General features: G+C 44.4%; 1 protein-coding gene across 1 annotated transcript; it reads right to left on the reverse strand.

Moving 5' to 3' along the window:
- Positions 1-61: 61 nt before the first annotated feature.
- On the reverse strand, positions 62-8,240 carry pah (phenylalanine hydroxylase). The gene is made up of 13 exons (XM_088288110.1): positions 8,100-8,240; positions 7,285-7,404; positions 3,485-3,668; positions 2,634-2,722; positions 2,174-2,241; positions 1,893-2,089; positions 1,687-1,822; positions 1,545-1,614; positions 1,273-1,329; positions 1,108-1,203; positions 674-807; positions 469-584; positions 62-387 (listed from the first exon to the last, which is right to left on the reverse strand). The coding sequence occupies exons 1-13, from the start codon at positions 8,169-8,171 to the stop codon at positions 344-346; spliced, it is 1,383 nt and encodes a 460-aa protein (XP_088144236.1). The 5' UTR covers positions 8,172-8,240; the 3' UTR covers positions 62-343.
- Positions 8,241-13,478: the final 5,238 nt, after the last annotated feature.

The raw sequence follows: 13,478 nt of genomic DNA on the forward strand, positions 1-13,478 counted from the left end.
AGTGGAAACACTTTAGCCTGCTGTTTGTATAATACTTTGCAGTTTTAACGGGACTACCACATTATTAACATCATCTGTTTATTAGTTTCTTTCAAATATTACACGCACAAAAAGAGGGGGAAAAAACCTTGTCTCTTGTATTATATGTAAAATCAGTTTTAAGTATGTATATTGCATTACTAAGAGAAGAACACAGAGGGTATTGACATCTAGAGGTTACACTTGATTCACGAAACTAAAAGACAAAATATTCTTTACTGTATCCTGCTAATGGTGACATGTTTTAATCCCCAAAAAAACTGATGCGCAAGTATAATAAGCTTCAGGCTGGTCGCTTGCAACGTCACTCCAATTTTTTCAGGGCTTCGCATAATTTCCCCATTTCACCTGAAACCAAGAGAAAAGAAAAGCGTGTTTGTCATTGGCAAATCAGAATCAAGATTTTTATGATACAGGATTAAAATTTACTCTTGATGCTGTTGGCCAAATTGCCGAGCTGTTGGGTGTTGTCCAGCACCTCCACACTTTGGGTGTATGGGTTGTAGCGGACGGAGAAGGGCCGCGGGATGGTGCCGGCGAACTTCCTGTAAAGCCCACACAAGCTCCGTGACTGTCAGTCATACTCAGCTCTCCAAGATCTAGAGATTTCAGGATTAGGGTTCAACGTGTATACCTGACTCGGTCTTTGGCATCCTCAAAGCTTTCAGCGACAAAGTAGACGGGCTGGTACTCTGTGATTGGGTATTTCTGTAGACTTGTCTTCTCGGGGTCAAAGGGAAGCAGTTTGGGCTTGTCGGTCAGACAGTACTGGAAGAGAGCAATGACACATTCAGATCAGCCTTAAGACAAACAGGAAGTGGAGTATGATTACAGCCTCTTGCGTTCCCCGCTCGGACTCATCTGAGCGCACATCCTTTGCTGATGCAACGTGTGAGCTCCATTGATGCTCTTGTGGCCCACGCTGAGCCACTGAACCACTTTTCCCACTCCCCCGCTGTTCAGGCAAAGTCACTGACACATTAAACCCAAATGGACCACTGACCCACTGCCTGAGCCCTGATCCCCCCCGTGCCCCCGCCCACTCTGGTGGCTGTCTGATGAACCAACCTGCAGTTCTCCGAATGATGACAACAAGCCTGCTCCGAATGCTCTCGTCTCGGAGCCCTGCTTGCACAGGCCAAACTCCACGGTGAACCAGTATACCTGAGACAGAAACAAAGACCGGTTAACATTTGTTCGATGGAGAGTTTTTAGTTTGATGCAGAAACCTACCGTCGCAAGTTTCTCAATGTACTCGTCTGGGGCGCCGAGAGAAGCAAGGCCGATCTCCTGTTTGGAAGAATAAAGAAGACAAGCTATTGATACTTGAGGTCACAGGTTTTAAATTCAAAGGCTGGCGGCAATTGAAGACCCCCTGCATTTTTTGTGGCCCTCAAATCAACCAACCAACATTGCAATAAGAAATACTTGACATCCCTGCTGTAGGTTTTTGGTGGAGTTTTAAGATGAAGAGAAAAGGGACTCTGTCCCAGTACTTTGTATACCTGGGAGAACTGGGCAAAACCCGAATCAGCAAAGAGCGGGACATGCCCCAGGAGCTCATGGCAGATATCGCTGGAACAGAAAAAAAAAATCCCTCACTGTGAACTTCTTGTCATCCAACTGAAATCGACCGCCCACACTTACGGCTCAGGTGTGTACGTAGGCTTGGAGCCATGCCGGATGTACTGCGTGGAATGGAAGACGCGAAAGGCGAGGCCGGCGAGGAAGTCCCGGGAAGAGAGCAAGCCGGCAACCGGGCGAAGACGGAAACCAGTACAGGCTGCGACGGGAAGGAGGTGCATTAAAAAAAAAAATTCAGATGACTCAAGTTCAAAGATCTAACAACTCACACTGCAGGAAGCGGGACACATCCTCCAGCTGTGGGATGTTGTCCTGCCTGTAGCCACAGTATTTTTCCAGCAGAGGGAAAACGCGGTTGTGCTCACGGCAGGCGTGAGTTGGGTACAACGTCTTTAGCTCTTTGAAGACGGTGCCCCATGTGCCCTTTTCGTCCTCTGTGTACTCCACCCGTGGGATGGGCTGGCCACTGAGAGGACGAAGACGTGAACTTTAGACCCCCGAACAACCAACTACCAATCAGTAACAAGATATTAGATGTCAGTTAAATTACTGTCTGTAGTTGTAAGCGATGTCAGCAAACTCCTTCCTGCGGCTTCGGTACTCTGGGTCTGTGAAGCCCTGGTGGAAACACAAACAAAAGGATAAACTGTGTTAGATCTCACCAACAACGCCCAAACGAAACCCTGTGGCCTTTGACAGCATTACGCACTCGGCCCCCCAAATGAGAGCATGCAAATGCGCATTCAAATGAAGCCTTTGTAGAGTGGTTTTCAGCTTTATGAGGAATATATTTCGCTTTAATGACGGTGGCAAAAGGGAGCAATTATCTCTAATTATAGGGGCCCCAATTAAAGCAATGACATCAATTTGTGTGTTTCCATGAGAATAGGCAGCCTGTCATCTCTGGCAGGCCTCGTCTTTCATTGGCCGCGTGGGCGTCAGAAGATGCATGTATGCACAAACACACGACGGACAGACTGACGCGCATAACAAATGAGTCCGAACTTTACCGGGTGATCCGCATCCAGCTCCGAGCCGTAACTGAGGATCTGGTTGGCAAAGCGGTCCAAGTCCTGAATGTCGTTGGGGAACCAAGGCACTGGAAAGTAGAAGCTTCGAGTCAATACGGGAATGTCCTGAAAGTAACCGTCATGTATTAACAAATGGATATAGATGATGGTGATGAACATTTTGGCTTTTGGACGTCATGCTGTCTTGGCATGTTGACACTCAGCAGAGCAGAGCACACAGGCCTTCTGCTTGTTCTACCGGATTTATCACTCACAAAGACACTCATGAATTTCTATTTGCGCCATGTGGTCCAAAGGCCTGAGGCTGCACACGGACAATGAGGCTCTAAGGAGCTTCCCTCACAACAGGACCAAAAGTAGCGCCTCGTCCACTTGACCCTGACCGGCAAGCGGCCGCGTCTCTGTAGGGCCTGTCAGTCTCGGCCTGCTGTGACCTCGGTGTGTTCCCTCTGGCCCGAGCTTGGCCGTGGACGGGAGGCACAGATAGAGCCCCTGTTCCCGCCAGGCCTGTTGGTGGTGAGTAGCAAAACTAATGTCATTCTGGAAACAACTAATAAAGGGGTCAGCGCTGGGGTGGCGAGCCACCCGTCTAGTCGGCGACGATGGCTGTCCATTAGAGAGTGGAAGCGCCACAACACAGGCCATAAATAGACCCGTTTGTAAGAAACTGGCCATTCTTATTGGCAGTACCCCTGTTGTTCCTCTAGAGGGCACTGTGACCCACTAGTCTCCGTGCAACCACGTGTCAATCTCATGTGCGGTTGTCAAACTTTTATCCAAATCCTACATTTAATCAAGATGCTTATTCATCTCTTGGCTGCTTCTCTCACCGGTGTCCTTCTGTTTGTTGCGCGACAGCTCGTGCACCTGGCCGCTGATCTGTGTGCGCAGGTCGTCGATGACATCGTCCAGGGCCGATGAGCATTCGGAGTCCACGCTGATGAAGAACTCGTACTGCTCCTTGCTGACGCTCGACGGACGAGATTCGATGTGAGTCAGGTTGATGCCCTTCTCCTGCAAAACGGCACCAGGGTAACAATATTGATGCGACTAAATGTAAGATTCTTTTTGGTTGTTGTTCCAATGCCTTGTTGCACTTCCTTGGTTTGACCACAAGGTAGCGGTGTTGTACCCTAATAACCTCCATCCGGTTCCTCTCGTTGGACTTGAACATATTTTTTATTAATTCACCGGCGTTTAATGAGGGGAAAAGAATAAATACAAAGTGATAGAGATTTGTACTAATTATTTTTTTTCCCTTTTTAAACATTTTGTCTAGATTGTTTAAACTGGAGGGCAAGTCAATTTGGTAACGGGAAGCTTTACAATGTGGTTTTCTAAAATGAAAGCTTCAATTATTGTTAAAAATAAACAATTTTATTCTGGCATCCGTTGTTCCAAATCGGTTAAACATTCCGCAGACACAACAAACCACTTTGTAAAATATTTAGAGCTGTTGGATGGATGTTCACTTGTGGACAAACAACTCTTTCATTCACATTTGTGTATTTTTTTTTTTTAACACTCTCAGTTCCCGATAAATGATTAGCTGAAAATGATTTGTAATTTTGCAAACGTGAGCTCCTGCTTTTTCTTCAAAAACTCTTGACTTAAACTAGCAGTAACTGACAAAAGATGCTTTTGGGTCCAAGCCCGTTTTGTCGTTCTGTTCATGATCGTTGCTGCTTATACGCCTTCCTAATTCTCGTTTGGGTTCAGTATGCGCACACATTGACCTCATTTGCTGAGATTTCTATACAGCCTATAAACATGAAGTCATGGAACGCAAATGCGGATGTTTAGGAGCCGCTGGAAGGCATCTTTGCGTGGCATGCACAACGGATGCGAGAGGGTGTATGTCGTCTTCTCCTTTGCCATAGGCCGACCGTAACGGGAGGGGAGGGCGCGAGTGTCGGGGGGGGGCCTCCCATCACTCTGGCATCTGGTTCCGATTGTCTTTATCACATCTTCCTGCAAGCCAGGCATGCCAGCAAGAATGCGACGGTCGTGAAATGCTCGACAACGTCAAAAAGGACGGATGCTGTCTTGTTTGCAGTTCTGTCAGGTGTTAAACGTTTTTGACTCGAGTTTGGACTTACAAAACTTCGAGAATGTTTCTGAAATTTGGGCAAGTCGTGGTCGTTTGCAGTTCTGACCGCACTCGTTGGACCAACCAGCACTCACAATGATGTGATAATCAAAGGACAATTGTATAGAGTCATTCTAAACAACTGCACATGTTGAGTTGCCGCATTTGAGAATGTATTGAAAAAAAATCCATTCAAAGCCCCAAATATGCAGAAATGGAACATAAATGATCCCATATGAAACGCAACGTATGGGAAAGTCGGAAGATGGCAAACGCATGAGCACTAGAAAATCATCATACTTGATTCCTTGAAACTGATTTTCATCTGAATCTCGAGTTTGAGACTTTTTGAGAAATGGGCCGTGTATAATTTGCGTATGAAACGGCGTCGCAATAATACACAAAGATTTGAGCTGTGATTCGATATCCTTGCTATCCACTTGAAGGCGTTAAAAAACCATGGGACACACTAGTAGAATGACAGTTATGTCAGCTATGTCCATGTACTAGTACACTTTTCCGCATGTAGATGCGTCATGCAGTAGTGGAAGACACTAGTGGAAAAAATAGCTTCATATAAAGCCATTTGACCAGTTATTAGATATCTTTTATAGCCATCTTAAAGTCCAGGTACTAGTGCATTCCTTGTCCTCACTAGTTAGACGACTTGGATGCACTAGTAGAGTGACTCTCGCGCTTTTTAATGAAACCTGACAAGGAAACTATTCTCCTGCACTAGTAACACTCCTAGTCCCAACTAGTAAACATGTGCCACACACTAGTAGCCTCCTGGACCCTCCTAGTAACAACAAAATGCCCACTAAGTTACTTGCAGTAGTCCTACCAAAGTTGTCCTGGTCATTTAGGGCACAATTCAGTGCACTAGTCAAACGACTCTGCCACACTAGTATACGATGTCTGTCTCCTACACTAGAAGCCTCCTGAACCCTATGAATAGCGCCAAAATTCCCACTAGTAGTTTGGCCTCACTCGTTGCCTGTCTAGTCATTGTACAAGTGCAATCAATTGTTTTACTCGTGAGGACCAGGAGTGTACTAGTACACAAATGTCAATGGTCGGGAATAAATGCTCAATCAACTATTCATACAAGTCAGCACATTTGGATTCCACCAATAACCACTTGAAAGCCCACGATGGCATTTTCCACTCGTGGTTCCTTTGCGTTCTTTTGATTTTTTTTATTTTTATCAAGGAAAGCCATCCCCGAAATCCCCAAAAGCCAGGTCAGGGTGTCACATGACAGTCAGCGTGCCGTGTCACATGAGCGCCGTTGGATGGAGGGGGCGTGCAGACAAGGTTGGGGGTCAGTCGGGCTGTTTTATGGAGGAGGCGGGGGGAGGCTCAGGGGGAGGATTGGGAGAATGTGAGCTCATAGGTCCAAAGAGGATTTTGTGTTTTCATTCAACAACTACACCGTACACACACCCCAAAATAACGCAATGAACACAACAAGGGGGTGGAACAAAAAACAAACATATTTAAAAATCTTACCTGTTAACTCCTCTCTTTTATTTTAGCTTTTTTTTCCTCCCAATTGCAAGGGGGCACAACTACGTGCGTAACCATGACGACGATGATTAAATAATGGAAGTGCTGCCAATCCAAGGTTGATTTGAGCAACAAGTCACGTACGCAGGCTGTGCAAATCAATAAATAAAACACGGACGCTGGCTTCGTCACGTCGGCAAAGTTGACTTTCTAAACACAGGTTATGCGATTTGAATACAGCATTTTACGCTTGAGCTACTTCAGTTACTCCGTTGTTAAGTAGTACTAGTTATTTTACAATGAAACATTGCAATAACAAAAAATGTCAGGCGTGTCAAAATTAAAAATAAAAATCAATAAAAAATAGCTAATAGTTCATTTAGAATATTTTAAGGTTTTTGCACGTGTTGAATTTAGTGATTCCTCAGTTTGAAGCTTGATCTTCAATTCATCAAGCAGCACAAACTTTCTTCGGGTCAGTAAATACTCTTCCGTATCGCATCGTCATCTCACTGGTCGTACGCGCCGTCGCGGGATGACAAGTTGAAGCAGCAACTTTTTTTGGAGTCACCTTCAGCCGCGCCGCGTCGCTCAGTGGATCAATGCGGCCTGCGAACATGCGAGATAAGCTCCGTTTGTTTAGTCACGGGGCCACTTGGGAAAGGTCGCCGGCGCAAAAACAAGGCAGGATCAACATTTTGACGCCGAATGATCAGAACTTTTCTTTTTGAAGTTGCGCCGCCACGTCGGGACCGTTTGGCATTTTGGTCTTGAATGCCGTCGACGAATCACATGAAAGCGGCCATCAAGTCAGCTGCCGCATTCTTTGAGGTCACGCTCATAGTGACAATTAGGAAGGAGTTTACCTCCAAAGGCACTCTTTCTTTATTTAAAAAAAAAAAAATTATATTCAGTCAATTTTAATGGCAATGATGATTACATTTGCGACCAGTAAATTTTCGTTGCTCTCCAAACTTTGCTTTTTTAAAATTTATTTATTTATTTTTTTTTACGTGATACGTGAGAATTTACCTCAAAGAGTCTTAGCGCTCGGGCCAAAGCGCCCACCTCCTCCTTCAGCGAGAAGATGCAGGAGACCACCTCGTTCTTCTTGCTGGTCTCCTCCTCCAGGTACATGGAGCCGCGCCGCCTCTGACAAGCAAAGCAACAACAATGTCTTTTTTTTTTTTACTACCCCACGGCGGCGTCTCCATCAACGTGAGCCTTGACGCGCATGCACGTTTTTTTTTTTTTTTTGTGATTAAAAGCACGAGTTCATTGTCAGATTTCATCAGCTGTTTTCCCACAAAGGCTCCGTGGACATTCCGGCTATTGTCCCCAGAATATTCCGGGCCGGATGCCCTCGTTCACGGCCATTAAAGTTCAGAATAATAACAACAGTGTTTGGAAAAATGATAACAAATTACGATAAGCCGTAGTGACGGTTTCATTGCACACATTATTTGTATTCCACAACAAAACATAAAGTGAAATGGATCAATTTTGTTGCTCCTTTACAGAAATTGAACAAAATGCTTCACATCTGTGTTGCGTGGAATCCGCCCATCGGGATCCTTGGACAACATTCCACCATCCTAATTGAGGAACGTGACTCCACAATTGAGGAATCGTGATCGGCGGGCTCCATGCAACGCAGGTGTGAAACAATTTTTTTTTCCTGTAACAGAATACACTTTGATTCCCGCAATTGTGCGCTGTTGTCCTGGTTGGCGGATTCCGTGCAACACAGGTGTTAGTTTTTGAAGCTACTCGAGTGATCTACTTTGAGCTTGACTGAAAAATGCAATATTTTGACGTAAACCTTTTTTTTTTTTTTTCAGACCTACCCCTTTTTCCTGCTCGTCGGGTTTGGCATCCTGACTGTAGTTCCCGTTGACCCTCTTGTAAACGGCGTCCATCTTCTCTGACGTGCAGGTGAGCCGCGTGTGTGTTTGTATGCGTGCTGCCTTTGCCTTTTCTGGATTTTGTTACGCGGGGCCGCCACTTATGACACAGCGAGTCACGTGACTCCACACACACACACACACATCTGCACATGCACGCGCGTGTGTGCGCACAGTGTGTTGGCATGTGATGGGCCGCTGCTTGTGAAATAGACCTGCAGTGGGCCCATGTGGCCCGCCTGGTCGCGCTTGTGGTGGCGGTGTGTTCTCGTGTTTGTCGGGCTCCAAATTCTTGAGGGGGCATAAAAAATGTATTCAGACTTCAAAGTTGAGTGTTGATTTAGGCCACTCGGACCCAACAAGCATTTACATAATTTGGAGTCTTTTGCTATTTGTTGCATTTATTTTCTGTTTTCTTTTTTTTTTCCCCTCCAGATAAATTTGTGACAACTTGTGCTTTAGATCCATGTACTAGTACATGAATTGAAATGAACTGTAAATATCACATTTTAAAAATATATTTATATGCATTTAATGTCACAATAATTATAAATATAATCAAAATCATTCAATCAATTTCTATTACCATTAATTATAATTAATTATCCATTTCTTTCAAGGTAAAAACAACGAAATAATTTTTTTTATGTAAAAGGATGGAATTTTTTAAATGCATAATAGGCTATATTGTAATTAACAATTTATATTTTATTCTGTAATTGCTAATTACTCAATGAGATTAATTATATAAAAGTCGGATTCATTTTATTTATTTATTTTTTAAATGATCAATGAGGCCCATGTAGGTGAAGTCCCCTTGTGCACTTGGATTACGTTTGCGTCAGTTACGCTCTCATTCTCTTTCTGCCCTTTGGCGACAAGGCATCTCGGGTCACAGTCTATTTTGGCTTCATGATTATCGTAATTTACTCGGCGAAATGCCTGCAAAATTTTATCTTCACGGATTGTTAATAACGGAGGGAGACAATGCGGCCCATTTTGCTCAGGAAATTGATCAGAATCGATTTCATGCTCAATGGATCATCAGATTTGCGCAGGGATCGCAGGGAAGGCGGAATAAAGGTCGATTCTGTGTCTCTCCGACCTAGAGCAGTCACAAGTTAGTTGTAGTTGGCAATCCCTGGTCGTGGCCTTGCTGCCCTTTAATCGTTTCGTTGACTGATACTTCCAGTTGAGCCCTGCTGAGTTGTCAAGGGACGCCACAAGAGGGCAGTAGAGGACAAAGCATGAGGTGCACAGGTGCCTTTTTAAATATATCATAGTACATACATATTTTTGTGTGTGGGGGTGTGTGTGTGTGGCCCACTAGGGACACATGGCAAAATTTTGACGATGGCAGTGAGGCAATAAGCACACACTGAAATACTTTGCTTTGTGATAAAACAATTTGTTGTTTTTTTTTCCCCTGTCAGCCATGACCCAAAAGATGGATTTCCTTATCGTTTTTTTAACCAAATGTACATTCTCGCAAGAAATACAGAAACATTAGTAAAGCACAGCATAAATCAGGTGTTGCCAACCATTTTTCAAACGCAAAGCTCCTTTTTCAACCAATTTTATTTATTTATTCATAGAATGTTTTCATTATCATATTTCCACCTATGCAAGTGTGATTTAAAAAAAGAATGGATATTTTATTTATTTAGTTGCAATTTTTTTAAAACCAGAAAACATACTACATGCGTGATATTCTGAGGTCCGAGTTTTGCCAGTTTCCTGGCATTTGTTTGTTGGGTGGCCGAGCGTAGCGTCACGTTATTGTCTTCTAATTGTGTTTTCAAACATTCCCAAGATTTAATGGACTGCTCCCGTGAATGTCGTCGGCGTGTTCTCTCCTGGCGGGGGGCACCCAACCGATCATTGTTGCGGGAGAATGAAAGGAAGAAAGGAGAAAAGAGTGAAACTTTGAGGCGCTCGGCCACATGCGCCATTCTCACTCGGCATAATGGACCCTTTTTTTTTTTCCCCCTTCTTTTTTTTTTTCCACAGCTCTTAACTGCTGCCACTGTCACACGCTGGGAACGGGCAGCAGTCCTTCCGCATGCTGCCAGACACGCTCAATCCCTCGCATAATTGACTTTTTACTCCCTCGCATGTGGCCCTGACAGGAAGTCTCCCAGGATCAGCATCCTCTCTCCTCCCGAATCTGGAATTAGAGCCACAAGTGTAAACAGGACGTGCTGCCTGCAGATGCGCACTTGTCTTCTTGGCTAATCTTGTTAGCATCCCAAACAACAGCAAGATACAGATAAGATTGAATTGATGACGTTGGATAAAGACCACTAGCAGCCACCCCCCTTGTGAGGGGGTCACTGCCCCTCGCCGCCTCCCCGATCGCGGACAAAAGGTGTTAACCCCTCGCAGGCGAGCTGCTCACTTTCACCTGTCACTCAACACTTCCTCCCTCGCACGCCGTCTGCGGACGATGGCTCAGGTGTGCGATGGACCGTGGCCTGGACCCTAAAGGGGGGCTCAGGCAAATACTGATGAGGAACAGTGAGGCCCAATTGTATTTTGGGGCTTTTCTATTTTCTGATCATTTCAATTATTTGAAGTATTTTAAGACAGCGTTCCTGTTTTGGTAATCCCATCATTTTACACTTCAGGTTCTGTTGGCTGTTATTTACTCTTGGCTGCCCCTTGTGGTCAAGGGGCCGTAAGCGGGTAGTTTTTATGGATTACCCTCGAAAAAAAATGGAAACAATTTAAGAAAAAAAAAAAAGTCTGAAATGCTCTGCCATTGTGTACATGGCTTCATACACGCATGCACAGATGGCGCCTCACTCGTCGGACAGGTCTCCAGTCCTCAGGTGTGTGTTTGCTCAGCTTTTCAAGACCAGATCGCTTCCGCTTCCTGTTATTCAACAGACGTCATCATCATCATAACAAGAACCTGATGACTGAGTGCCACTCAGACTTGAGCGTGTCTGTTCCCTGAGTTCCATGATTGGCCACTAGAGGACGCCAGCGGTCCACTGCTGCTCTCCCTCTTCCCCCCCAACCCCCTGCTAATCCACAGCAGCCCCTGTTGCCGTGGCGACGCTCAACCGAGCAGGTGATGCATTGACAGCGAGCAGATGGTTCTCCGCCGAGGTGAGCGCCACGGCCGGCCCACAATGCGTCCATATTCATCATAAAGTCCGCCCCGAGCCTTCGTCAAAGTATCAACACTCCACTTGATATTTACTCACTGCGCGCTTTGTGCCAGAGCTCATTCAAAGGCCCCAAAAGTACTTTTTGTGCGGCTGTAAAGAGCGTGACAGGTTATTTAAAGGGGCCGCTGATGAATAGAAAGTGTTGCATTCAGGGGCCTACTGTACATTGCGGCATTTAGGAGAGCAGATAAAGTCAAGATCAACAATCGGCTCTCTTGCAGGTGTTTTTGGCCTCTCGCTAGAAAAAAAGAAGACGCCACTTTTAGCCCCTCCTCTATGTACAGTCTCTTTCTTCCGACTAACTCCGGAATAATCCGGCAACAATGTGGCCAGGCGCTGTGCAGTGGTTCACTTTTTTTTCTTTTTTTTTTGGGGGGGGGGGGTGAAGTGCTGGTATTATGGAGATCAGCAAAAGTGCCGCGGGATATTTTGGAAGGGGCCGTAACGAGAAGTTCAGATTCTGATGTTTTGATTATCTGACATTGCAGCTTTATAATGTTGCATAATATCGGGCTCTGAAGTGGTTTCAATCTTTCAGTAAATTACATGACGTGTAAAAAAATTTAAAAAATGAGTGCTTAACAATAGACCATAGCGCAAGGAAACACTAAACATGAAGTGGGACCGCACAATTATGGCCCAAATTAAAATTATGATCATTTGGAGCAATGCCGCAATCACGATTATCGATTGTTCGGTCACACCTGTATTTTTCTTGAATTACTTTTGAAGAATTTGTAGAAACTTTAAAGTAAAAAATGTGACTCGCTCCCCTCAGTCCACCGAGTTACTTTTAAACGAAGCCCTAACCACACCTTCGCCCCCTGGTGGCTGGCTGACTGCTGCTTGATTGCCAATTTGAATATCACAATTAAAATTCGATTAATTGTGACTGCGGCTGCATTTTAACGCATGTAAAATCCTACGCCTACAGGCCGAATGTCCTTTAACCATCCACACCTTGAACATACAACAGAGGTGGTGAAAGGGGGGCTGATTGGTGGTGTGGTCTTTGGTGAGGGAGGGGCCAGGCTGTATTCACGGCCGACTATGATAAAGACGCACAGTGAGGAGCCATTCAAAAGCCCCGCAGCCATAATGGAGTCACTAATAGGTGGCCATTCAGCAGGGAAAGTGTTTTCTGGAGGGGGACAGAAAAGTTTTTCAGGGGGAGGGGGAGGAGCAACAATCACTTTGTCTGCTGTGTGTATGAAATTTATGCAGCCCACCGCCCCCCATTCCCCAGCCTTGTCTCTCTCTTTTTTTGCTGTCTTTTTTTTTTTTAAGTACTGAAAAGGCGACACGCATAGTTTGGAGTCGTCCTTTCATCCTTACTTGAAAATAAATTGAATAGTCTCTTTTGGAGTGAGATGAGTACATCCCCCTACACGCCTCGCAGCAACCCCCCCCCCTGCCCCCACCTACCTCCATCCCATCACCAAAACAAATGGGGACTACCCCCATCGCTTCCTCTTTTCTCTTTCACCTCCTGCAGTTGGAATGGCCCAATACTTTTGTCCACAAAGCGTATCTCCAACTCATACTTTTACCCGCAGGAGAAACAAAAAGAAACAAAATAAACAAAAAAAAAAAGGGTGGTTGCCATGGTTGCGGTGAAAATGACTTAGTTGCATTGTTGGCAAAGTTATATTGAAGAGAAGAACGCGACAGCAAAGTCTAGCAGATGCTGCTGAACTCGTTGCAAAAAGTTGCACAAATTCATTTGAATGGGAATGATTTTTATTTCAGTAACATTCTATTGAATTATGAGTATTATTTTGCAAATAATCAACTCTACTGTATATACTTGATTTTGTTATTTATGTTTTAATGTTAAAAAAATTAAATATCCATCATGATTAAAATATTTGTCCTAGTTTATTATATTTGTTATTTTGCAGGAAAAAAAGGAAAAACAAAAATCACATTTCCAGTTGTTTTTGTAATTTAAAAAAGTATTTATCTGATAATAAAATGAAAGTATCACTTTTAGTTTATTTTTTAGCAGGTCACTGAAAAAAAATCTGTCCCAACTAAAGCTGTCGTTCTTTAATGTTATTTTCATATATACAATTTTTGTTAGTGTATATTCCAAAAGCCTTCAATTCAATTCTGCAAAGTTTACTTCGCAGATAGTTTTTTGCTT

This window comes from Idiotropiscis lumnitzeri, chromosome 2 (genome assembly GCF_059441095.1).
Source record: "Idiotropiscis lumnitzeri isolate Australia: NSW breed Sydney's pygmy pipehorse chromosome 2, RoL_Ilum_1.0, whole genome shotgun sequence".
Lineage (NCBI taxonomy): Eukaryota > Metazoa > Chordata > Actinopteri > Syngnathiformes > Syngnathidae > Idiotropiscis > Idiotropiscis lumnitzeri.